At 40.1% G+C, this 27,430-nt stretch overlaps 2 protein-coding genes across 2 annotated transcripts; both read right to left on the bottom strand.

Moving 5' to 3' along the window:
* Window positions 1-44: 44 nt before the first annotated feature.
* LOC109869170 (carboxy-terminal domain RNA polymerase II polypeptide A small phosphatase 2-like) lies at window positions 45-14,678 on the bottom strand. The gene is made up of 7 exons (XM_020459106.2): window positions 13,992-14,678; window positions 9,803-9,957; window positions 8,091-8,195; window positions 6,221-6,277; window positions 5,327-5,419; window positions 4,218-4,403; window positions 45-2,122 (listed from the first exon to the last, which is right to left on the bottom strand). The coding sequence occupies exons 1-7, from the start codon at window positions 14,050-14,052 to the stop codon at window positions 1,997-1,999; spliced, it is 783 nt and encodes a 260-aa protein (XP_020314695.1). The 5' UTR covers window positions 14,053-14,678; the 3' UTR covers window positions 45-1,996.
* A 1,918-nt stretch (window positions 14,679-16,596) lies between these two features.
* LOC109869355 (natural resistance-associated macrophage protein 2) lies at window positions 16,597-26,945 on the bottom strand. Its single transcript, XM_020459439.2, has 15 exons — window positions 26,720-26,945; window positions 26,159-26,242; window positions 23,982-24,127; window positions 23,632-23,754; window positions 22,789-22,908; window positions 22,482-22,588; window positions 22,250-22,388; window positions 21,899-22,054; window positions 21,504-21,662; window positions 21,283-21,369; window positions 20,215-20,334; window positions 19,830-19,979; window positions 19,332-19,405; window positions 19,042-19,195; window positions 16,597-18,312 (listed from the first exon to the last, which is right to left on the bottom strand). Exons 1-15 carry the CDS (start codon window positions 26,763-26,765, stop codon window positions 18,205-18,207), a joined length of 1,773 nt encoding a protein of 590 aa, XP_020315028.1. The 5' UTR covers window positions 26,766-26,945; the 3' UTR covers window positions 16,597-18,204.
* Window positions 26,946-27,430: the final 485 nt, after the last annotated feature.

The following is a 27,430-nucleotide window of genomic DNA, read 5'->3' as shown; positions in this document are numbered from 1 at the left end:
AATACAAAACATTTCCCAATCTCTACAAAAAAAACACAAATAGACAAGGAAATACAATCCAACTTTATTTTGGCAACTTTTGCCCAGTTTGCGTACTTATTTCTTGCCAAAAGCTATAGTGTAGGCCTAACATTTGTTTTTATCCAGAGTGATTTACAGGAGCAATTCCGTGTTAAGTGCCTTGCTCAAGGGCACATCGACAGATTTTTCACCCAGTCGGCTCAGTGATTCCTTTCGGTTACGAGCCCAACGCTCTTCGCCGCTAGACTACCTGGCGCCCCATTGGAAAGTATGACCCATCTTACACTGAACAACAATGTATAGGCCTACATGTGTGTTCATGATTTACAATTTACATGTAGCTTTATTTTGTTTAATTACCAACAATGTCAATGAGAACAACTAAATCTACACAATATCAACAACCAGATATCTTTGGTTAATCATTAGGATTGGTAAACATTCATTCAAATATCTTAAGTGATCAATGTACACAATAAAAACGGACATAAAACATTATATAAACAACTTGATTGTACCCACATAAAATAATCCTGGTTTCCATCATTATTTGTGGAATGGCAATATACTACAGTAACAAACATTTACTTGTTTTAACATTTACCTATTTAACACAAACCCCCTGAATTTGATTATTGTTTTTTGATAACACAATGTCATTGGTATCATTTACGATGATTCGAGGAGTAATGTTTGAAAGGCACAGTTTGGAGGAAAATATGTGATTAACTTCACACAATCCAAAAATACTAGCCAAAAATTACAATTTGGCAGAGGTTTTGAATATTGTTGTTTTGATAATCTCATTTGCAGTGGGCAAATAATGACGCAAATGAACACAAATTGTAAAAAATAAAATAATAATTCAGCATTAGGAGTACCACAATTACATATAGTTTTGTTAATACAGTATTTGACCACATTCAGCATGGCATAAGGGTGCATATATCTGACTGAATTGGAAATGCAGTTGTCACTTCTTGAAGCAGTCTTTACTTATCAAAACAAATAGTGCAACTTCTGTCATTTAGTATTACAAGAAAAACAGAAAAATAAATGTGTTAAAAGACTGGACCAAATATTCCAAGAGCGACACTATCCTGTACTTCTGCTGAGCAGCCTAGAACCATGCCATCCAGTGTGTTGGCCTTCAAGTGTCCAGATTAAAGAAGTTCGTCCCAAATGATAAACTCAAAGAGCTTTATAAAACGTTATAACATCGTTGTATGTTAATCATAATTTTTTTTATATATAATGTTGCTAATATTTGAAGCTCTTCAAAATTATTTACTTACAAATGTATTCAGTACTTATTGGAGAGGCATTTTTCTTTGTTGGCCATTTTACAGTAAATAATACAAATATTTACATACTTAAACATCCGTTAACTGTATAGTACATGAGCATATGCTGACTGGTCATATATCCAGGAAAATGTAAAGAATACATTCTGTTGGCATTCTGGATATGATCGTGACCCACCCGTATAACAAGTAGCACTGTAGTCCATCATGATTACAGAAGAGGATTGCATAGTGAGATTAGAAGAAGAAAACAAATCATTAAAACAGTTTGAGCTGCTTGGTTTTTGTGTTTGTTAAGAAGGGAAAAAAAGGCACAATGATACAAGTGTCCTGAGTTAGATCAGGCCATTCAGGCCTCTGGTTTGGCAAAAAAACAACAACACTTTATTCATATTCATTTGGAGTGATTGCAGTACTCTACGGTATTTTGGCTCAGAGTTGTCAGACAGTGATTGACAGACAGACAGATGCTCAGAGTCTCAGAGAAAAGGCCTTAGAATGTCATGAAGTGCTCGTCTGAAACAAATACACTGCATGTGTCTCTGGCTGGTGAGCATACAAATACAATGTTATATGAATAGAATGTTATTTTTCTATTTCTGTTGGTGCGTATGTTCTGGGCCAGGTGCTGGCTAGTCTGGCAGTGAGAGCAGGGTCCTCTCCCGTCTCCATCATGGCACTCTTAGCTCCCCCAGTCTGATGTAGATGTCTTCAGCCTGACTCAGGTCTTCAAACACCGGCAGCAGGTGGAGCAGCTCCGAATCCTCCACATCATCAAACCAGGACACCACAGGAACCTGAGATGGCAACAGAGAAACCATTCACTCACTTACTAATGCTTTGTTTGCAGTGTTAGGGTATTGACAAATTGTATATTCTTGTTGTATATATCAGAATGTATATATCTGTGCTAAATCTTAAGTTCATATTCTGTTAACTCAAACCCAAATAATAATGTTGTTGACTCATCCTATATTCATGCAGCGCATTCGGAAAGTATTCAGACCCCTTGACTTTTTCCACATTTTGTTATGTTACAGCCTTATTAAAAAATGTCTTCAATTGTTTTTCCCCTCATTAATCTACACACAATACCCCATAATGACAAAGCAAAAACAGTTGGGTTTTTTTGCCTTTTTTTTTTTTAACACCTGCGCTAAATTCAATTCAGACCCTTTACTCAGTACTTTGTTGAAGCACCTTTGGCAGTAAATACAGCCTCAAGTCTTCTTGGGTATGATGCAACAAGCTTGGCACACCTGTATTTGGCAACTTTCTCCCATTCTTGTCTGCAGATCCTCTCAAGCTCTGTCAGGTTGGATGGGGAGTGTCGCTGCACAGCTATTTTCAGGTCTCTCCAGAGATGTTAGATCGGGTTCAATCCTGGCTCTGGCTGGGCCACTCAAGGACATTCAGAGACTTGTCCCGAAGCTACTCCTGTGTTGTCTTGGCTTTGTGCTTAGGGTTGTTGTCCTGTTGGAAGGTGAACCTTCACCCCAGTCTGTGCGCTGTAGAGCAGGGTTTCATCAAGGATCTTTCTGTACTTTGCACAATTCATCTTTCCTCAAATCTGACTAGTCTCCCAGTCCCTGGCACTGAAAAACATCCCCACAGCATGATGCTGCCACCACCATGCTTCACTATAGGGATGGTTCCAGGTTTCCTCCAGATGTCGAGCTTAGCATTCAGGCCAAACTCTATGTGGGCTGTCATATGCCTTTTACTGAGGAGTGGCTGCCGTCTGGCCACTCTACCATAAAGGCCTGATTGGTAGAGTGCTGCAGAGATGGTTGTCCTTTTGGAAGGTTCTCCCATCTCCACAGAGGACTTCTGAAGCTCTGTCAGAGCGACCATCAGGTTCTTCATCACCTCACCAAGGCCTTTCAAACTACGCCCGATTGCGTAGTTTGGCCGGGCGGCCAGCCCTAGGAAGAGTCTTCGTGGTTCCAAACTTTTTCAATTTAAGAATGACGGAGGTCACTGTGTTCTTGGGGAACTCCAACGCTGCAGAAATGTTTTGGTACCCTTCCCCAGATCTGTGTCTCGACACAATCCTGTCTCGAAGCTCTATAGAAAATTCCTTTGATCTCATGGCTTGGGACCTTATAACTGTGGGACCTTATATAGACAGGTGTTTGCCTTTCAATCAATTGAATTTACCACCGGTGCATTCCAATCAAGTTGTAGAAACATTACAAGGATGATAAATGGAAATAGGATGCACCTGAGCTCAATTTCGAGTCTCATAGCAAAGGGTCTGAATACTTATGTAAATAAGGCATTTGTTTTTTTATTTTTAATCTTTAAAAAAAATTGTAATAACTTTGCAAACATTTCTAAAAACCTGTTTTCGCTTTGTCATTATGGGTATTGTGTGTAGATTGATGAGCAAAAAAATAAATGTAATCCATTTGAGAATAAGGCTGTAACGTAACAAAATGTGGAAAAGGGAAGGGGTCTGAATACTTTCCGAATGCTCTGTATGTGGCCAAAGGATAAATGGAAGTGAAAACACTAACATCTCAAAACAAACCGTTTAAAAAATGCTTGCTATTTCCTCATAGAGGATGATGTCATCCTACTCGCCTGAATATTTTTTATAACGGGTATACACCCACACCATTCCACAGAAAAGCTGCTTTTTAACCTACTTTATTACAATTATTTTTAAGAAAAACTATTTCACTCATATTGTAATTAATAAGAGGTCATATTACATGGAAATCTGGGAACACTGGACAGTTATTTTAAGTGGAATATAAGGTTAAACCTTTAAAAAGTTAATAGAATAGAATGCAGTAAAATGTGAAATAAAATCATGTTAATTATCAGTTTGAATCCATAAAGCGGTCACAGTTGAGTTGAAAGAAGTTGAATGAAACCCAAACTCACAGCATTCTCAGGGTGGAAGATGTATGAAGCAGGAGAGTTGTCCAAGATGAGGGTCTTATGGAGCTCTCTGCCCAGTAGGCTGAGGTCTTTGACATAGAAACCCTGATGGAACACACAGGACTCCCGGAACAGCCGCGCCCGGAACACCCCACACTGATCCAACAGGTCAGTCACTGGGTCTGCATACTAGGGGAGGGCAAGGAAATGGGGGGAGAGGGGGGTCAGGGAATGCAGGAAAGGGCAAGACCAGAAGTGGGGAATGGAGAGTAGGGGGTAAGGTGTCACCAAAGTTTACCCAAGCTACTAATAATGTACAATTGCGGTCAAATATTCGGGCACCCTTGCACTATAAAATGGAGCTGAATGTTCCATTTTCTCTTTTCAAAACTGGTTGAATGGCTATTTTTACCCTGTATGCACCTTTAACTTTTGGGCTCCCGAGTGGCGCAGCAGTCTAAGGCACTGGATCTCAGTGCTAGAGGAGTCACTACAGACCGTGGTTTGATTCCAGGCTGTATCACAATCGGCCATGATTGGGAGTCCCATAGGGCAGCGCACAATTGGCCCAGCGTCATTTGGGTTAGAGTTTGGCCGGGGTAGGCCGTCATTGTAAACAAGAATTTGTTCTTAATTGGCTTGCCTAGTTGAATAAAGGTTAAAGAAATTAAAAATATGTAACTTCCCACAGGTGAGATAAATAACACAATAAATGAGAATAAATTGCCTCCAACCAAATAAATTCTTTATATTTAAGTCCAGGCCATTTTGTTTTTACTTTGAAGTGTGAACACCAATTTTTTTTCTATTTCAATTTTATTTATTTTTTAAATATAGAATTGTGCAAGGGTGCCAATATAGTTGACCACAAAAGTAACTACACGTTACATTGAAAATGTATGCTCGCTCCTTTATATGCAAATTCACAAAGCAGGTTTTGGCACTACAAAGGTCATCTAACACATGGGGAAAAGGCTACAGAGGGTTGGGAAAGACAAAAAAACGTGTAAGACTTCCTAAACTAGTATTCAAAATGAAGAGTAATCTTCTCAAGAAGAATCATTGGGAAATGTCATAACAACACAATGTTTAATTATTATTTTTGAGCTTACCTTGGCAAGACTGGCAGTAAACAGAATACACTCAAACAGCTCTCCCATTCGCTGTAGGAACTCATCCACATATGGCCTCTTCAGCACGTATACCTGAAACAAACACCTGGCATTAATGTTTTGTAACACTTTGCATTGTGTTGCCCTTATACCTAGCTATGTAATAACACTATAATTACTACAGTAACAACATTCTTATTACTTTACTAATTGCTTTGAAATGACATAGTAACGGAGTATTCTATTATTATTATAATAGTCACTCTTCCTCTGTAGTCATACTTATATTTGTTCCACATTACATGAAATTGTTGTTGTCATTGTGTCCATTACCAGTTGCTGGTGGACAGTTCCTGAAACAAGTAATCAAGAACAGGCCGTGCATGTGTTAACCAGCCTATCCTGGATTACTTGAACCAGGCAGAGGCCCATGGTGAAGAATCCCGAACCAAACGACAGTACTCACATGCGCAGTTGTGCATATGCATTTTTTGCATATGCATTTTTTTGCATGAAGTTCTGCATGCAAAGGACACAACACAGTGTTGAATTATTATCCCCGGTGCAGTGCATTGATGAGTGAATTCTGTTCCACATTTTCTCTAAAAGTGTGCTCTAAAATTGTGTGCTCTTATTTATGAAAAGTGAACTAACTATGCTGAAATGACTTCCTTCTTCTTTTTTTTTACTCTTACACTTCCTTTCCCAGTCAACCTCACATCTGTCCACTAGAGGGCTCATAGCGCCCGTAACAAACCTCATCTGTCCTAAAAACACATCCTATTTTAAGCTCAGCAAACACTGAACTCTGAACACATCAACATACAGTACATGAACGCCAAGCTACCCGACTCGACAAGCGCACACATACTGCATTTAGTTCATATATTTTACCTGGTGTGTGGTCCCCTCAATCTCCACAGGCACTATGAAGTCTGCATTGCTAATAGGCTAAGGAAAGAACACAGAGGGAGCCGTTGAACATTCTAATGCAATTACATAAGATCAAATCACTAAGACCTGGACTATAATAACCACATAAATATAATATACACTATTGTTCAAAAAATTTGGAGTCACTTAGAAATGTCCATGTTCAAATAACATCATATTGATCAGAAACACAGTGTAGACATTGTTAATGTTGTAAATGACTATTGTAGCTGGAAACAGCTGATGTTTTTATGAAATATTTACATAGGCGTACAGAGGCCCATTATCAGCAACCGTCACTCCTGTGTTCCAATGGCATGTTGTGTTAGCTAATCCAAGTTTATAATTTTAAAAGGATATTTATCATTAGAAAACCCTTTTGAAATTATGTTAGCAAAGCTGAAAACTTTTGTTCTGATTAAAGAAGCAACAAAACTGGCCTTCTTTAGACTAGTTGAGTATCTAGAGCATCAGTATTTGTGGGTTCGATTACAGGCTCAAAATGGCTAGAAACAAAGAACTTTCTTCTGAAACTCGTCAGTCTATTCTTGTTCGGAGAAATGAAGGCTATTCCATGAGAGAAATTGCCAAGAAACTGAAGATCTGGTGCAACGCTGTGTACTACTCTGTTCACAGAACAGTGCAAACTGGCCCTAACCAGAATAGAAAGAGGAGTGTGAGGCCCCTGTGCACAACTGAGCAAGAGGACAAGTACATTAGAGTGTCTAGTTTGAGAAACAGAAGACTCACAAGTCTTCAACGAACAGCTTCATTAAAAAGTACCCGCAAAACACCAGTCTCAACGTCAACAGTGAAGAGGCGACTCCGGGAGGCTGGCCGTCTAGGCACAGTTCCTCTGTCCAGTGTCTGTGTTCTCTTGCCCATCTTAATATTTTCTTTTTATTGGCCAGTCTGAGATATGTATTTTTCTTTGTAACTCTGCCTAGAAGGTCAGCATCCCAGAGTCGCCTCTTCACTGTTGACGTTGAGACTGGTGTTTTGTGGGTACTTTTTAATGAAGCTGCCAGTTGAGGACTTGTGAGTCGTCTGTTTCTCAAACTAGACACTCTAATATACTTGTCCTCTTGCTCAGTTGTGCACAGGGGCCTCACACTCCTCTTTCTATTCTGGTTAGAGCCAGTTTGCACTGTTCTGTGAAGGGAGTAGTACACAGCGTTGTACCAGATCTTCAGTTTCTTGGAAAGTTCTCGCATGGAATAACCTTAATTTCTCCGAACAAGTTTCATAAGAAAGTTCTTTGTTTCTGGCCATTTTGAGCCTGTAATCGAACCCACAAATGCTGATGCTCTAGATACTCAACTAGTCTAAAGAAGGCCAGTTTTATTGCTTCTTTAATCAGAACAACAGTTTTCAGCTGTGCCAACATAATTGCAAAAGGGTTTTCTAATGATCAATTAGTCTTTTAAAATTATAAACTTGGATTAGCTAACACAGCGTGCCATTGGAACACAGAGGTGATGGTTTCTGATAATGGGCCTCTGTACCCCTATGTAGATATTCCATTTTAAAAAATCAGCCGTTTCCAGCTACAAAAGTAATTTACAACATTAACAATGTCTACACTATATTTGTGATCGATTTGATGTTATTTTAATGGACAAAAAAATGTGCTTTTCTTTCAAAAACAAGGATATTTCTAAATGACCCCAAACGTTTTAACGGTAGTGTATATATAACAAAGAAAAACATGATTAACTTTATGATATTTCCTCTTAACGACTGTTGAAACAAATACACATACAAAACCCTTTAACAGTGAGTTGACAACAGCAGTAGTTACAGTGAGAGTTAAATAAAGGTCAGTAGCTACCTTGAATGAGCTATGCACCAGTGTTTCATCCAGGTCTATGACCACACATATCTTCCCCTGGTCCTGCGGTATCATCTCCGGCAGCAGGCTGGGTCCAGATGAGAGCTGTGGTGGAGGAGACAAGAGTACAGACCAAGGTCACTACTGTATCTGTACAGAGCACTCATTGGGGACAACAACACATCTTTCCCGTTTTATTAGGCTGGCTTTATGCTTCATCAACACTTCCTCACTCTACTACCATTAAAAATCAAATGACATTTATAGATTTCCACCAACCAATGCAACTACACTATAATAACAGTGTCGCAGTGTAACACCTGTGGGCTGTTGACAGCAGATGGACTTGATAGGCTATAGGGTCTATACTGTACATATACATGTTACATCAGATTCAATTCAGAGACACAAACAATACCCAGGCCTCACAACAGATACTGCTGCCTCACTGCTTCTGTGCTGCCTGGAGGACACTAGGTAATGTGAACAAACATGAAGCTCATTAGCCCCTGGTTACATGGCGCTAACGCCCATCTACACCTGACAGCCTCACAAGTGGCCAGTGGGCAACAACACCTTTTCATGCTTCTGTACACATCGGTTACGACACACCGGGTACTAAATACTGTACATCTCTAACATATCTTATGTCTCCCACATGAACTGACATGCACATCACATTATCCACTCTTTGTAGGCCCTCTGCACCTCTGTTTTGCCTTAGTGGATTGCAATTCACTCAGCTGTCTTATCGTAGGAGATCTATGTGAACAGACCTAAAAACTCTGTAGCCGCCAACCGTCATGGTGGTGTTCAAGATGTTCACAACAGGTGCAGCAGCTACTCCATATTGCAACATGCTGTTATAACATCCACGGGCAATAATCCCACACATTCTCACGGGACAATAGGTATTGCTCAACAGAGGAAAGCTATCCATTTCCGAAGTAGTTATTTTATGCTTTTCCTGCAATTACGCTGGAGTAGTTAGAACATGTGATGAGGCACTTGACAGTGGTAAAATAAAAAGGTTTGACAAAAAACACTTAGTTGTACACAGAAGAGTATCATATCCTATAATAAAGGCTAACATGGCAAATTATAATGTTGTCACGCCCTGACCTTAGTTATCTCTGTTTTCGTTATTATTTTGGTTAGGTCAGGGTGTGACGAGGGAGGGTATGCTTGTTTGTCTTGTCTAGGTTTTTTGTATATCTATGGGTTTTGTAAGTCTAGGTAATTGTATGTCTATGGTGGCCTGAATTGGTTCCCAATCAGAGGCAGCTGTTTATCGTTGTCTCTGATTGGGGATCCTATTTAGGTTGCCATTTTTCCTTTTGGTTTCGTGGGTTCTTGTCTATGTGTAGTTGCCTGTCAGCACTTGCTTTGTATAGTGGCACGGTTATTTTGTTCAGTGTTCTTTCTTCATTAAAAGAAGAATGTATGCATATCACGCTGCGCCTTGGTCTCCTCCATACAACGAACTAGACAAATGTGTGAAACTTTGTGGCAATTTTTTATTTATTTAGACTCTGCTTAAAGTGTCCAAACAAGCTTTGCAAACAAAACAAAATGCAAAATGACACTTTTAGGCTACATAAAAGTCCCGTACTTGGTTGAAATACAGCAAACAACAGTCCATACACTATTTCTGATATGGATAATTACAACAACAATGCTGCCGTGATGCCGAGAGGAATAAATTATGTTACCTTGACAACGTCCCCATTGTCCTGTGGCTCCAGCAATGCATCCTGGGAAGGTGGCAGTGGTTTGGGGGCAGCCTGTGCTCCTCTGAGGCAACAGAAAAGTGCTTTGAAGAGGTTACAACTCCTAGGCTTCTTCGGAGAAGACCTGCTCACCTGGCCTGTCATGAGGGCAAAAATAAGAATGCTTTTAATGTGTGTGAAAATTAGCTGTGACATAACCAAGCTTTTGATTCAAACTGAGTGATATGAAAATTATATTCACAAACACATTATGCTCATTCTCACACGGCAATGAAGGTTCTTATAAGCCAAGTAGATGGATGGGGTGAGGGAAATGGATGTTGTACATTTCTTTTCCCATGAAGAAGTAAGAAGGATTTCCCCCATTTTGAGAGACATCGTTGCTGTACATAACGTAGAATGAACTCCTTGCTCCCTTTACGAAAGGGAGCAAGGACACACACGCATACACACACATACATGCACACACACACACACTCTGGGTTTAATGAGGTTGCTGCTGCTGGAAGGGGCTGGTACATGTTATATAATCACAGAGAGGGCGGGAAAACCCACACTCTTCACTAGGCAGTGACTGCGTCTCAAATGGCAGCCTATTCCCTATTGAGTGCATTACTTGTATCCAGGACCCTGTGGCACTGGTCAGAAGTTGTGCATAGGGAGTAGGGTGCCATTTGGGACACAGACAGTACTTTCTGCTGTAGAAAACACAGACAGAAAACATTCCAACCATTTCACTGACTCTCCTGGAACAAGACCTCTGGCTGGAGCGGAGCAAGCCGAAGTCAGTCACACCTCAATGCTCCAAGCCCCCTTTGATCAGTCACTGTAAAAATGTGTCCTAGTTCACAGAGGTTCCACTTAGCATCTATTATTTGGTTGGATTGGATATGCATAGCACCTATGTTAATATACAGTACCAGTCAAAAGTTTGGAAACACCGACTTGTTCAAGGGGTTTTTCTTAATTTGTTTTACTATTTTCTACATTGTAGAATAATAGTGAAGACATCAAAACTATGAAATAACACATATAGAATCATGTAGTAACCAAAAAAAGTGTTAAACAAATCCAAATATATTTTAGATTTTAGATTCTTCAAAAGTAGCCACCCTTTGCCTTGATGACAGCTTTGCACACTCTTGGCATTCTCTCAACCAGATTCATGAGATAGTCACCTGGAATGCTTTTCCAACAGTTGTGAAGGCGTTGCCACATATGCTGAGCACTTGTTGGCTGCTTTTCCTTCACTCTATGGTCCAACTCATCCCAAACCATCTCAATTGGGTTGAGGTCGGGTGTTTGTGGAGGCCAGGTTATCGATGCAACACTCCATCACTCTCCTTCTTGGTCAAATAGCCATTACACAGCGTTGAGGTGTGTTGGGTCATTGTCTTGTTGAAAAATAAATGCTAGTACCACTAAGCACAGACCAGATGGGATGGCGTATTGCTGCAGAATGCTGGGGTAGCCATGCTGGTTAAGTGTGCCTTGAATTCTAAATAAATCACAGACAGTGTCACCAGCAAAGCACCCCCACACCATTACACCTCCTCCTCCATGCTTCACGGTGTGAACCACACATGCAGAGATCATCCGTTCACCTGCTCTGCATCTCACAAAGACATGGCTGTCACAAAATTCCACCGGTCTAATGTCCATTGCTCTTGTTTCTTGGCCCAAGCAGGTCTCTTCTTATTATTGGTGTCCTTTAGTAGTGGTTTCTTTGCCGCAATTCAACCATGAAGGCCTGATTCACGCAGTCTCCTCTGAACAGTTGATGTTGAGATGTGTCTGTTCCTTGAACTCTGTGAAGCATTTATTTGGGCTGCAATTTCAGAGGCTGGTAACTCCAATGAACTTATCCTCTGCAGCAGAGGTAACTCTGGGTCTTCCGGATTGACTGACCTTCATGTCTTAAAGTAATGATGGACAGTCATTTCTCTTTTCTTATTTGAGCTGTTCTTGCCATAATATGGACTTGGTCTTTTACCAAATAAGGCTATCATCTGGGGGCCCACAGAGCACTAGAGCCCAGTGCCATTTTCAACATTTTCTCTATAAAATAAAATATTTGTTGTAACAATATTTGAAGGGCACCTACATAAGGACAGATTCATAATGGAAGTGCTTTAGCATTTCTAAAATGTAATTGTCAAACAACTACAAGGGGAAATTTGCAGTATTCGTGTAGTTGTTAGCATAGCTAAGCATTTATGAAATGCTCATGTACTGCTTATGAATGTGTTATGTATGGAGTTATGAGTGTGTTATGAAGTCCTTATAAGGATTTTAGGTACTGTTCAAATAAAGTGTTACCGAAATTGTTTAGAACTGACCTGTATAGGCATATTGCCAATCAGTGTACATGCAATAGTAAAAATGATTGATGTTGTGGATATCCTTCATCAACATAAACATAACATGCTAGTGCCAAAAGGGGGGAAAGAACCTCTGAGCATAGGGGTCCAAAGCCATTTTAAAAAAGGGTAGAAAAGCCTATAGCTGAATATATGAAAACAATATTCTAATAAAAGAGAAGAAAAAAAAACAATATATAATAATATATAATATTTTTCTCTGCTGAGCAAACATAGGAGCAGAAGGGCTATCCTATCACACATAATCTGGTATTGTACCATTATCAAAGTGCAGTACACAGTGGCGTACCACAGTTTCGCAGGTCTGAGCACATTTTTATTTGCAGTTTTATAGCTAATCTCATACTATTCTCCACATTTTGCAATGAGGACGAGAGAATTTAGCATTTTTAAAACGAATTTCCTGGAATTCTACACATATTGCCAAAGGTCTCGAGAGAAAAATGTAGTTTTATAGCTAATCTCACGCTATTCTACACATTTAGCCAGTTTTACAGCTAATTTCATATAATTCGATATTTTTTGCCATAGTTTATGACGTGTTTATCTGCATTTTGGGGGGGTTGGGGGCCCCCAAAACTATAGGGCCCAATGCTATTAGAGTATCAGGCCTATTCTTTAATTCAAACCAAAGTGCCAGAAGCATAAAAACAACGAATCTTTGAAACCGCGCTTTACAATGGGCGGAGGAGGGAGAAGGGCATGTGTTTGTGCATACCACTGTCAACACCGACTGCGGTACCTGGCATTTCTACGGTTATGCGTGTCATCTTTCATCAGCAACCGTTTTAGGTTAAATTTCCAATAGCCAAAGGAAAAAAAACACATACACTTGCCAATCTTTGTATCGTACATTGTATCGTACAGGCCTTTGATATATGCGGTATTTTTCGAATGAGATTCGGATAGTGTACCACACTGGCGCGCATTGATCTGCCTTGATGTATTTGTCTCCAGGCTGAGCCTGCGAACAAAAACAAGACATGGCTGTGTTGTGTGTATGGCTCTAGACAGACGTGACAGTAATATGGAAAGGTGCCATACAACAACTAGAAAATAAGATAAAGCATAAATCATAAACACAGGGCAGGCTAAATGCTGGGGTGGTTTGGTTGACCATTTTACGCGCGAAAAGATAAGTCTGTCAATTTATTAAATTATTATTATTAGCTATAAACATATCCCTAAATGTCTAGTAAGATGGCATTAGATAACCTTGTTTTGATCCATAGAAATACCATAACATCAACAACAAAACGGAATCATTTGATTGTCTTGAAAGTCCAATAATGTGCGTAAATAGGTAAGAAATATTGATTTGGCTAACAAACACTGTTTTAATATCCTTTGCAGGTTTGAGTTCGTGATTACATACCAAATGTAATGCAGTTTTTCAAACAGCCTTTACTCTCGCATTGTCAAAAATGTGCTTGAACCAGAGGGGAAACACTTTCCAATTATACAGGTGTTCCATAATAACTGAAAATCAATCCATGTTCAGCATCAGTTGCATGTGTGGGTTTGAAACACCATGAAATATAATATAGACATTTAATATAGCCTATTTGTATGCAAGATTAATCAAATGTGTAGTAGGCTGCATAGCCGACCGTCAAGAGCAGTGCGCTCTAGAATGTCGCGCGCAATGTCCGCGACGTTGGAACTGTCAAATGGACGTGCTGGAAACATGTTTAGATCAACCGTATATTTCATAACTTAACGAACCTTCTCCATATCAAATCAACCCATGTTTAATCAGAACAAACAATAGAAACGGGAGCATATCCTACCTGTTTTCGGCGACAATTGAATGTCTTCTTTCTGCACTTGAGTGATGATAGAACTTTCCATCTGACAAGCACAGAGCCCTCAAAATCCAATCCGTTCCCCAAACAGAGATAAGCAGCCTTCATTAGGTTATGTTGACAAGTTACTAAAGGATTGCCTTGATAACTGTCATCCGTGTGTCTGTGTTGGATTTGTAAGAGGCTACATTTCATCAGCAACAATGTTTCTTTATTCCTCGCTTCTTCTGTTGTCCACACATGGGAGGGGCAGGGCGCTTGGATATGTTTTCGTCGTTGCGATTCCCTCTGCTGCGCCTCTCGGTTTACTTTATCACTAGTATATTTCCCGAACGGCCCCTTCCTGTCTCTGCGAAGTCCTCAATTTTCACTCCAACAACATGGAGAATACAGGCGAAAGAAGAAAAACAACCGAGGAAATGGGGCAAGGGGGCGGTTTCAAGTTCCCCTTACAATAGATAAACAACAGCGTCAAAATTGAATGATTACTGAGTGGAGGAGAATAAAACAGATTACACCGGCGGTAATATTTCTGAAAATGAAAAATGGTTATGAATAGAATTCTATTTTAAATGTGAGACTTGTTTTTTCCCCCAGTGCTTTGTTTTTCTTCGGCGGGACTTCAAGGGTGCCTTGAAACCGTTGCTAGCTTCGGATTGGATCTTTGAAAAATGGGAGTTGCAAAGGCATTCTTCGCTATTCTGCACGCTCCACACCAAAAACATTCCAGCGCTGGTTTTGTCACAAGTCGATATAATATGATTGAAATCAATTGCATTAATTCAATTAGGCAAAAAAGATCAACATATAATTATAATATGAATAATAATAATAAATCGTTTTATATGGTATTGTCATTGATATTATCAATCTTTAATTCATTGAAATACACAGTACTTCAGTAATTGCAGTAATGACAAAAAACATTACTTCTAACTGGTCATAAGAATCATTCAAGTTTATGCACAGTATATGATTGCTTCCTTTTTTTGCTAAATATATGTATGTGCATCATAACTATGATAATCTGTTTGGTTGATTTGTTGTAATTTGCCAGCACTACAACCTGACAACACTTCCTAATATGCAGATCATTGAAGAGGTAGCCAAGCATTTTTTAAATTGTGAATTGCAGTGCATTACATACTTTGTGAGTTTCACTGTTGTTTCTATTTTTGATTGTTGACACAAAAAAAATACATTACACCAGCACTACACAACCCACTGAAATTGATGAATGAATGTATTTCTTGATGCATTTTTAATTGCTTTTGACGCTATGAGATGCTGAGCATCCACCGGTGTGTGTAGTAGCTCAGTGTGGTTCTCTGTAGATCAGCTGGTAGAGTATGGCACTTGCAACACCAGAATTTGGGATTGATTCCCAGGACCACCCATACGTAAAATATATGCATGGATGACTGTATGACTGCTTTGGATGAAAGCATCTAATAATGGCCATATACTATACAATAACATCTTCAACAGCACCAGTGAGTGAATTTCAGAACACTCTCCTTTAGTGCAGTCCTGAGCGCATTGAGCTGTGAATGTCTCTATGGGATGTGAGGTAGGTGTATGCTGTGCCTGTGAATGAATGGAAAGAAGATCTCCCCAGATGAAATGTTTATGGAGATGCACACAGAGGGAAATAAATCTGGGAATTCTGCATCTCTTGTGGTTGTGGAATGTTTTGGAAGCAAACCTGTGTGTCCTAACAGGAGCACTGAGCTAAGGAGGCAAAAGTGAGGACAGGAAGCAAAAGACAAAATATGCTAGTCAGGTTAGTCATAAAGAAACAACAACACTAAAGCAGAGAAATAAAAAATCTGTGGCTCTACTGCCAGAATCGTGAATCCGGGAACAGAACCCGAACCACATAACCAAGTCCAAGTCGTGAACAAGAATGGCACAGCTGTACATTCCTGCGTTGACTGTTTTTAGACAGCAACACAGATGCAATGTGAATTAATGTAACATTTGCAATGAACTGGATGACCTGGAAAATGTCATGAAGTTCGAAGTTGAACTGGATACCCGATTTCACGAATGAAACTTTCAAACTCCTGGTCATGTTGTCTTTGCATTCCTCCAAGCTAAGAGAGACATACAGACAGCGAGAGCGAGATGGGAAGGAAAGAGACACGAGAGAGACAGAGAGAGAGAGAGAGAGACAGAGAAAGAGAGACATATAAAGGCAGAGAAAGAGAGAGGAGTTGGGCAGCTGGTGCTGAGGCCCTGTGTTGATTCTGACCTTCAAAGTGGCACACAAGTGCACAACAAAAACTAAAATTCACAAATAAAAAGCAAAAGAACAGAAGTGTAGGATTAAGGAATGGGTTATAAATCATCCTGCAACATTGCCTTAAATTATGTAAAGTTTTTATTAGTAGTATTAACTCAAATGAAGTAGATTACAAAGTAAATGATGGTGTTGCAATTGCACTGCAACTAATGTACACACAGCCTACATGATGGTTCATAACAGCAAAGATTTTTCGGAATAATCATTGAACGATAATTGAGGAAAATTGTTTGCTATAATTATATATAAATATAATATATATATATACACACATTTCAAGCAAAGTGTTTTAAAATGTTTAATTAGACTTAATAAATGACAGAGTAATTGTCAAATATTTAATTTTGTTCCAATCTTAGTCAACAGCAGAGGATAGGGGTAAAGCATCCTGGGGCAAATATAGCTTCTACCGGTCCATCCTTCACCTGTTTCACATGACATCAAACATCAACCTTTGTACAAAACAACAAAAATTAGCAGATAATTATCTATTCAGCATCGAACTTCATCTTAATAAATTCTGTTAAAAAATAATTAAATTATATAACAATATTGATATGAGAATATATTGTTCAGAATAAAAAATAAATAAAACACTGGATGTTGTAGTTTCTATTCCCACAAAACTGCAATTAACCATATTACATATCTCCAATCACTCAGGAAATATAGCATACATGTCCCATGTGTGCCTCAATACTTACTTACAGAACTGTGCAACATTGTCAATAGCATCCTGATACAATGGAGATTGGTCACTTCTTAGGTTTTATGTAGGACTGGGACTTTAGGTCCAGGATCATGTGATTTCCTGGAAGAAGCCGCCCTGGCCTCCCTCCTCTGCCCCTTAGTGGCCTCTGCTGGGCTATTTTTCCAGGAAAGGGGCCTGCTGGACAGGCTGTGAGAGAGCCCTACACAGGGAGAGATCGGCTCATTGAGAAAAACAAAAACACAGAGGGGAGGTGGGAAGACTCTCCCTCCTTACAGAAGGCTGCTGGCGCCATGACAGGAAAAAGTTCCCGCCGCCACAATGTCAAGAAAACCTGTCTGTCTGCTCTGGCCTTCTTTCTTAAAAAGGTCACAGACCTTCCAGTCTGGAATATGCTTAACTTTTATACCAGTGATTGCTACAGGAAATGTAATGACACAATTGTTCATACCAGCATAAGAATTCCAAAAATCAACAACATTATCTGTGAATGAGAACTTGATGCATACAGAAGGGTAGCAATTGCATATGGAAGCAATAAAGAAGACATGAGGTTAAATAAAATCATCATGGTGGACCTACAGATAAAAACACTATGGTGATACATTTTTACAATATGTTAATGTTCATGGCATTCCATGTTTGTTGTTGTAGACTACAGTACTGATACTTTTCAAACATTACCCTCAGTTTGAATCCACAGTGTCTCCCTGTGGCGGAGTTGAGGAATGCAAGACACATACATTATGAAACCATTTTTTCCATGGTAGATCTCATTGACCACAACATAAAAAATGGGAGCATTTATTTGCGTTTAACAATTTCAGGGTGTAATTCATTCAGAGTAAATAGATATTGACATTTACAGTGTACAGTACCATTTCACAATCCTTTTCTAAATTCCTCACAAATCAAAGTCCTAGTATGATCATTAATATGGCAATTATCTTAAAATTCAATACATAGAAAAGTGAAATAATTAATGAAATGTACCATACTAAATGTTATTTAATTCAAGCATATTCCTTAAATAACAATTGTCATAAAGGCAAATATAATTACAGAACATTAGTCATTTCAAAATTGTAAACAAATCTTACAATCTGTACAGTAGCACCTTCAAAATATCCCAAGGCTCCTCCCATAGCCTCACACACAAACACACATTCAGGAAGGAACCATGCTCAGGAGTCAAACTCTGGCTGCTGCTCTATCAGAACCGTGGTGTCGTCCCTGACCCTGCAGCTGACATCCAGACAGGACACACCCAGCGCTATCAGACATAACCACGTCTAGAGGGAGAGAGGAAGAGAGAGAGATGGGGAGAGTGGTGTGAGAGAACCAGTACAACGTATAATCATTCTACTGCCAGGACCGCATTCCTACACATACAACTGTCCTCACACAAAGTTTGTTAAAAGTTTAAAGGCCCAGTGGAGTAAAAAAAAAGTGATTTGCCTATGTTTGATGTATATTTTCACACTATAAGGTTGGAATAATACTGTGAAAATGATGATACTTCCCTTTGTAAGTGTAAGAGCTGTATATGAAAAGAATGCCTGAAATTTCAGCCTGTTGTAGTTGGATGGAGTTTTGGCCTGCCTGGTGACCTCACGATGCGGTCAATAGTTAATAGACCAATAAGAAAGAAATCCAAACCTCTCTCCCAATAACAGCTAGTTTTCTATTTCCCCCTCCCCACTCAGACCACTCCCAGACAGTCATGGCAAAATTCTTGCTCAAGAAATTGCTCTCTGCTGAGAAGCTATTTTTGCTTGGTTTTGACAATTTCAATTGAAAACAATCACGGTAAGGTACTTACTTGGCACCCAGAAATGATTTGAAGTTGAGATAAAAACAGCTGCATTGGACCTTTAATAACTGACTCAGTGGTTGAAGATTAAAGTGGTCCTCTAAATAACACGTTTGGTTTGGTATGCTTCGCAAAGACATGGAAACATGACCACTCAAAAAGCTAAATAAAGAAAACAGCATTTATTTCAAATGTAAAAAATACTTACCAGGTAACCCACAAATCCCAAATATGCTATGCAGAGAAAAGCAGCCAACACGTACAGCCACACACTGTTCAGAGAGGTCACATAGATGACTACAAAGTACATGTTGATACAACACACCAACAAGATCACAACTCCTCCCCCAATCTTCCAAAATCTGAAAGGAGAATGGATAGTAACAGAAGTCAGTTGCATAAAAAAAAAACTTGTAATCTTCTCATATTATCGTATGTTACGTAACATGTAATGCAGCTCAAATGTTATAGTTTTCACTCTAATTGTGGTATACTTACAATCCATTGGCAAATTCACTCATGAGGGAGGATAAACTGGTGAAAGTGAGGATAGGAATCAAAGCAAACGGCAGCTGTGAGTGGGAGAGAAAGAAATCAGCCATGAGAAGGGGTCCCACTTTTGAAGTTGACAATCCCCAATAGATGTTTCAACTATCAGCCAACTACTCTGTTGAAATGGTTGGGGTTAGGGTCAACCTGGGGTGTGGACATGAAGTTAGGATTAGATTTAGGGTTAGGATTGTGGTTGAGGCTAGGTTTAGTTGAACCAGGATGTGGACATGAAGCTAGGGTTGGGGTTAGGGTTGTGGTTGAGGATAGGTTTAGGGTTGAACCGGGATGTCAATGTGAAGCTAGGGTTAGGGTTATGGTTAGGGTTGTGTGTTAGGGTTGAACCGGGATGTGGACATTAAACTAGGGTTAAGGTTAGCGGATTTGCATGCACTGCTGTCTGACCTGACTCACTCTGTTAAAAAAAAGGTTAAACAAATAAATAACCTGCATGCTCTGCAGCACGTTCAGGAAGTCGTTCATGCCCGTCAGGTGGGTGACATCCTGGAAGATGGCCACCAGCAGGGTGGGCGTGATGGCGATGGAGCGGGTCAGCAGCACCCGGGAGAAACGGGACCAGCGCAGGTTCAAAAAGCCCTGTAGGGACGGAATGGGTTCAAGATCTGTGACTTTCATTGAGCTAACGTAGGGTTTTATATCATGTCTGGTGTGTGTTTGTGAAGACAGAGCTGAGCCACTGTCGTTTTAACTTCTTACTAAAGCAATTAGCATTTTTTTTATTTTTATCGAATTGATCCAGGGGTTGACTCAAAGTCGATCTTATCTCTCAATTCAATTGACCTTGAATGAATGAATGAGTTCTTGCACACACCTCCATAACAAACTGTCCTGAGTAGGTCCCGGTCATGGTTGAACTCTGACCTGCTGCCAGGATGCCCACAGCCCAGATATATAGTGCTGCAGGGCCGAAAATACAGCCCAGAACCACTCCCTGTAATGATAGGGGTAACATTCGGTGTTGTGTCAGGAAAACACCTAGCCCAACAGCAGAGTCCTAAACAAGACCTGGGAGTATGGTAATGAAAGACTAGGTATACTGAACGAAAATATAAACGCAACAACTTCAAAAGATTTTACAGAGTTACAGTTAATATAAGGAAATCATTCAATTCAAATTCATTTATTAGACCCTAATATAAGGATTTCACATGACTGGGCATAGGCCCACCCACTTGGGAGTCAGGTCCACCCACTGGGGAGCCAGGCCTAACCAATCAGAATGAGTTTTCCCGACAAAAGGGCTTTATTACAGACATAAATACTCCTCAGCAGCACCCCACCTCCAAACAATTCCACAGGTGAAGAAGCCAGATGTGGAGGTCCTGGGCTGGCGTGGTTACACTTGGTCTGCGGTTGTGAAACCGGTTGGACATACTGCCAAATTCTCTAAAACGACATTCCTGAGGTCAGCATGCCAATTGCACACTCCCTCAAAACTTGATACATCTGTGGCATTGTGTTGTGTGACAAAACTGCACATTTTAGAGTGGCCTTTTATTGTCCCCAGCACAAGGTATACCTGTGTAATGATCATGCTATTTAATCAGTTTCATGATATGCCACACCGGTCAGGTGGCTGGATTATCTTGGCAAAGGAGAAATGCTCACTACCAGGGATGTCAACAAATTTGTGCGCAAAATGTGAGAGAAATAAGCTTTTTGTGCATATGGAACATTTCTAGGATCTTTTATTTCAGCTGATAAAACATGGGACCAACACTTTACAAGCTGCGTTTATATTTTTGTTCAGTATAATTTCCTATGATCATTGTTTTGCCAAATACTGTCACCCAGCACAACATATCTGGGACCAAGCTAAAATAACAGGGGGAAAAACAAAATGGTGGCATTCAGCCTGAGGATGAAAGTGCAGCCTTACGCCTTTGTAGATGTCCACCTGCAGTGTCTCATTGTTCAAGGGGAACAGATCTAGGTGAAGAATACCAGTTGCATTACAGATGTCATGCTGAAATGAAGAGCAATAAAGACATGTTAAGAATTACAAAAACGATACAGTGGCTTAGCAGCAACTCATTGTTCATGTATTGTACAATCCAATGATTAGTTCCTTAGTACCATACAGAGTAGCTACATACGCACCACTTCAATGTTTGTGCGTCCATAGACAGCCTCGGCGAAGACAGCCACCACAAATACGTTGATGAGGAAAGAGAGGAAGAGTGCAATGGTCGACTCAATGAAGAAGTATTTGTTGGCCTCCTTGAGCTCCTTCTTACTGGAACGATCAATCTGTCGAGACTGAGCATTGTCCAACAGAATCACACATAGACAGAAAGGAATTCCACAATCACTACCATTCTACGATCATCAACGGACACACTACAACAGTTTCTTGATTGTCAATATCTCCACAAAATCATTATTACAGAATAAAACATTGCAAGACTATACAACAGTGATAGTGTAATTGTGATTGAGTGGAAAAATATTTAATATGATTCTAAAATAGAGCCACTGTGGTCTTCCATGGCTACCTTGACGAGGGCAGAGTGCAGGTAGATGTTGTGGGGCATTATGACAGCCCCTACGATGCCCACAGCCTGCTCCAGCTGCACAGGACCACAGCCTTCACAGTACGGCATAAACATCCCCTTGAGCAGTTCCCCCTGGTCCGGACGCACAGTCACATACTGGGAGGAAAAGAGGTCAGAGGTCACCACAACCTTCATCTACATTAGACAATCACATACTGAGAGGGACAATGCTCGTCCACTCAGAGAATACAGGTATCACTGCTACAAGGCAGGCAGCGTACATGTACAGGGTACATCCACAATCCCTATTCCTCCACAAAATAATCGAAATGACAGTCAAGCCTTGTGTACCTCATATCCAAAGGTGATGGCCATGATTGTAATAAGGACCCCAAAAAAGGCCTCAAGTTTCCTCAGACCATACTTGTCCAGGAAGAGGAACACAAATGTGTCAATGATGGTGATGAGAACACCCCCCCACAAAGGTATCCTGTAGACACAGGACGTAACAAATCATTTAGGGTAACCAATATCACTATACTCCCTATTCTGTAATAGGCTATAGTCCAGTACTGTCATCTACCTGCCAGAGGAGAGGAGGTTGAATGCAATGGCACAACCTATGACCTCCTGCATGTCTGAACCTATGATGGCCAGCTCCACCATCAACCACAGGACAATGCGTGGCACCTAGGCAGAAGAGAAATACAGGAATTGAACAACATTCTGAAACATTTGACGTCCAATACAAAGCAACAGTTGTAGACTAGTACAAAAAAAAAGTAATTTATGATGAGCAACTGTATTAAAGGCTGTGGAAGAATTTGATTTAGTTCATTCAATATTGGTCGGGTTTCTCAAAGAGTGTGAGCGACAAAATGGAGACTCACGGTGGGGTACTGGCGGTTGCAGACTTCTGCCAGGTGCATCCCAGTGACCACACCCAGTCTGGCTGCCAGCCTCTGCAACAGCAGACCAATGATGGTGGCTCCCAGAAGAACCCACAACAGCTGAATACATTGGAGGAGAACAGAGATGTCATCCATCTATGATACACACGCAAACGTTTCTAATCATAACGCAACATTTTTACGAATTTGTTCTTTAAAAAGGCAGATTTCCCTGACCCAGATTAAGTCTACTCCTCTGTCCAAAAAGTATGCAGAACAGCTAGTCAAATATGTCAGCTATAATCTTGACCTGAACCCCCCCCCCAAAAAAAATATCTAAATGTGATCAAATTACTCCAGTGCTAGCTCTCTCTCTCTCTGTGTTGTCATGTGTTGCTGCCTTGCTATGTTGTCATGTGTTGCTGCCTTGCTATGTTGTCATGTGTTGCTGCCTTGCTATGTTGTCATGTGTTGCTGCCTTGCTATGTTGTCGTCTTAGGTCTCTCTTTATGTAGTTGTGTCTCTCTTGTTGTGATGTGTGTTTTGTCCTATATTTATATTGTTGTTATTTTTTATCCCAGGCCCCCGTAGTAGGCCTTTTGGTAGGCTGTCATTATAAATAAGAATTTGTTCTTAACTGACTTGCCTAGTTAAATAAAAGGTTAAATAAAATAAAAAATAAAATAAAGGCTTTATTAAATTAATTTAATTTTCCCTAGTGTAAATTGCACTTTTGGAAGAGAGATTTTCCATTGAGCTTGCTTTTTAGTCCAGGAATAATGCTTAATCTGGTCTGGGAAAATAGCCTTTTGGGTTTGAATAGAACGTTGAACCTTCATGTACCTTGAATCCTGCTTTAGCACCTGACTGCAGGTCTGACTCTATATTTCCTGGGTCTAGGTAGGCGATGCTCATCAGGAACCCAGGTCCTGTGAAGGCCCATAGCTTACGGAAACTGAACCACATCTAAACCAGGAGGGAGGAATAAGGGTTTAAACATTTATTGCTCCAAAACCACATTTTCAAAATGTAAAGTATATATTCTGATGCACTTTTGAGGCCCTTTGCTCCACTATGAGCTAAAAGTAATATCAAAATCAAGTAAGGCAAGTCTATTCACTTTGAACAGACCAGCAAATCATAGTATGATTGGGATTCTAAGAGAGGCAGTCTGAGACCTTTCTCTCTCATACCTGACTGTCATCATCTGGAATGGGGACCTTATGGTGAAAATAGGTACTAGATACATCAGTTCCCCCATTCTGGCCCTCTGGAAAGACAGAGGAGGCTCCTCGCTGTGTCTGTGTGGTCTCAACTGCTTTCCCCTGTGCCATGTCTCCTGAAATAAGAGAAACACTCATTAACATAGCTGAACAACTCAGTCAAACCAGTTCAGGCTATTACATCAGGTCACAGAACGTGCACAATTTTGTTTTACAACTGCAACTTTTACAGCGCAGTAATGTCATCAAGGAAGTATTACATTTGGTTCCTTCCTGTCAGTACAGCTGAGCAGGCAAGTATGAACTCAGTGGTGCCTATAGTAAAACTGTATCATGGCTGAAATCCAACCATGCTGATTGCAATAAATATAATCCAGTCATATAGATTTGATTGCAAGAACAAACACCGTGCAACATTGAAAAGCACAAGCCGATCTGAAAGTTATTTGAGCCAGCAGCAAGAAAGTACTTTTATAACAACACTCAACTTTGACTGGCTGTTTCAGTGGCAGTCCAAAGGACACAACTCAAATGTTTGCTTGCTGTCTGATATACAGTACCAGTCAAAGGTTTGGACACACCTACTCATTCATGGGTTTTTGTAGAATAAGAGTGAAGACATCAAAACTATGAAATAACACATATGGAATCATGTAGTAACCCCCAAAAAGTGTTACAACCAACCAACATATATTTTAGATTCTTCAAAAGTAGCCACCCTTTGCCTTGATGACAGCTTTGTACACTCTTGGCATTCTCTCAACCAGCTTCATGATGAATGCTTTTCCAACAGTCCTGAAGGAGTTCCCACATATGCTGAGCACTTGTTGGTTGCTTTTCTTTCACTCCGCGGTCAAACTTATCCCAAACCATCTCAATTATGTTGAGGTTGGGTGACTGTGGAGGCCAGGTCATCTGATGCAGCACTCCACACTCTCCTTGGTCAAATAGCCCTTACACACAGCCTGGAGGTATGTTTTGAGTCATTGTCCTGTTGAAAAACAAATGGTAGTCACACTAAGTGCAAACCAGATGGAATGCGTATCGCTGCAGAATGCTGTGCTAGCCATACTGGTTAAGTGTGCCTTGAATTCAAAATAAATCACAGACATTGTCACCAGCAAAGCACCCCCACACCTCCTTCTTGGCCCAAGCAAGTCTCTTCTTATTGGTGTCCTTTAGTAGTGGTCTCTTTGCAGCAATTCGACCATGAAGGCCTGACTCATGTGTCTGTTACTTGAACTCTGTGAAGCATTTATTTGTGCGGCAATCTGAGGTGCAATTAACTCTAATGAACTTACTCTCTGCAGCAGAGGTAACTCTGGGTCTTCCTTTCCTGTGGTGGTCCTCATGAGAGCCAGTTTCATCACAGCGCTTGATGGTTTTTGCAACTGCACTTGAAGAAACGTTCAAAGTTCTTGAAATTTTACAGACCTTCATGTCTTAAAGTAATGATGGACTGTCGTTTCTCTTTGCTTATTTTAGCTGTTCTTGCCATAATATGGATTTGGTCTTTTACCAAATATGTCTATCTTCTGTATATCATCCCTACCTTGTCACAACACAACCAATTGGCTCAAACGCATTAAGGAAAGAAAATCCACAAATTAACATTTAACAAGGCACACCTGTTAATTGAAATGTATTCCAGATAACTACCTCATGATTCTCTAGTTGAGAGAATGCCAAAAATGTACAAAGCTGTCATCAAGGCAAAGGGTGGCTACTTTGAAGAATCTCAAATTTAAAATATATTTGGATTTGTTCAACACTTTTTTGGTTACGACATGATGTGTTATTTCATAGTTTTGATGTCTTCACTATTATTCTACAATGTAGAAAATAGTAAAAAATAAAGTAAAAACCCTTGAATGAGTAGGTGTGTCCAAACTTTTGACTGGTACTGTAGATCTCAAAAACCGGACTGTAAGCAAGCAAAGCAAGTTTATTTTCTGTAACATGTAGCCTACTTACACAGTATGGTTTCGGAGATGTGTGTGCATGACAAACCAACCTCTTTGAAGTCAGGTTGCACATGGACTGCCATTGACACAACAAGTCAATGTCACAGAAATGAAGTGGTTTCTTCTCTGCTGCTCCTACCATAGAATACACTTTACACTGTTCGAATTCTATGGCTGCCTTACCTTCTCCATGCATTGGCTCCTGGTCTATAGGAATACTAGGAGGTAGTGAGGAGATGTGGATGTTCTCAGGATGGGGGGTTCTGTCTGAAAACAGTAACACACAGAGTTATAATTTAGGGTAGATTATGGTGTGGAAGGCAAACCATTTTCACAAAAAGTATACTAGCCTATGTACACAAAACTAATCCAACCCATGCAAAGGGAACTGGGACTTCCCACATAGGCCTACTGTAAATTACAGGGTTTAGCTGAAAAATGCCACCCACAAAACAATTGGACTGACTGAGTCAAATAAAAACCATTAACCTGTTTTACTTGATCAACAATTCATAACATTATGATAACAATGGAAATATGTTTTTATACTTCATGCACTGAATAAGGAAAGAGCAAAAGAAGCATGCATTGAACATAACCATACGCTTCACATATTTTTTAAAAGTCCATCTATGTAACATATCAAATAGTGCCGCTAAGGTCTGACACATGTCACCCTCGCAGCAGAATTTATTTATTTCTTCCCCCTAGCGCTGAGATATTTCAGCTCTACTGTCACCTTACCTGTCGTCAGAAAAGATACACATTTTGATGAACTGAAGCGCTTCATCCTTGTCTTCTTCAAAGTAAAAATGTAGGCTACCTGTCCATTAATTAATAGGTCCTCGTGGACGACATTGGTATGAAAATGCAGGTGCAGTCAGGTATTCAGGTAAATAATATGACTTCCTGTTTTGGAATAGCCTACTTTGTGTGGCAGTTGATGCTGCGTTCACATCATGTCGGACCCGGAGTGATCGGAGGGAACAACTTATCTATCTCGGAGGAACGAAATGGGAAGGATCCCAATGGAATATTCCTCGCGTCCTCTCTCTCTTCTCGCCTAGTTCTCAAACCTTCTCCTCCAATAGGTTTTGAGAACGAGGCGAGAGGAACCAAAGAGTATGCAATTGAGGTTCTCCCATGGAGTGTTCACGACAAGTGCTAAGAGCTCGAGTAGGAAAACAATAACCATTTTATTTCATTTTATAATATACATTTTATTTTATTTATATATATAATTTTTACCCCTTTTTCTCCCCAATTTCGTGGTATCCAATTGGTACAATCATGGCCAAAAGTTTTGAGAATTACACAAATATTCATTTTCACCAAGTCCACTGCCTCAGTTTGTATGATGGCAATTTGCATATACTCCTGAATGTTATGAAGAGTGATCAGCTGAATTGCAATTAATTGCAAAGTCCCTCTTTGCCATGCAAATGAACTGAATCC

This window comes from Oncorhynchus kisutch, linkage group LG24 (assembly GCF_002021735.2).
Source record: "Oncorhynchus kisutch isolate 150728-3 linkage group LG24, Okis_V2, whole genome shotgun sequence".
NCBI classification, from domain to species: Eukaryota; Metazoa; Chordata; class Actinopteri; order Salmoniformes; family Salmonidae; genus Oncorhynchus; species Oncorhynchus kisutch.
The sequence above is the reverse complement of the archived record's forward strand: the minus strand, read 5'-3'. Positions and strand labels throughout refer to the sequence as shown.

What these genes read in the sequence shown, in the direction of transcription:
- LOC109869170 (XM_020459106.2), bottom strand. Translation starts at nt 14,052, where the DNA reads ATGGAAAGTTCTATCATCACTCAAGTGCAGAAAGAAGACATTCAATTG. An exon ending in TCAATTGTCGCCGAAAACAG is followed by an intron (nt 9,958 to 13,991) that starts GTAGGATATGCT and finishes CCCTCATGACAG; the next exon opens with GCCAGGTGAGCAGGTCTTCT. An exon ending in TTGAGGGGACCACACACCAG is followed by an intron (nt 5,420 to 6,220) that starts GTAAAATATATG and finishes TGTTTGTTTCAG; the next exon opens with GTATACGTGCTGAAGAGGCC.
- LOC109869355 (XM_020459439.2), bottom strand. Translation starts at nt 26,765, where the DNA reads ATGAAGCGCTTCAGTTCATCAAAATGTGTATCTTTTCTGACGACAG. An exon ending in AACCTCCTCTCCTCTGGCAG is followed by an intron (nt 22,389 to 22,481) that starts GTAGATGACAGT and finishes CTGTGTCTACAG; the next exon opens with GATACCTTTGTGGGGGGGTG. An exon ending in CAGGACAGTTTGTTATGGAG is followed by an intron (nt 19,980 to 20,214) that starts GTGTGTGCAAGA and finishes CCGTCCCTACAG; the next exon opens with GGCTTTTTGAACCTGCGCTG.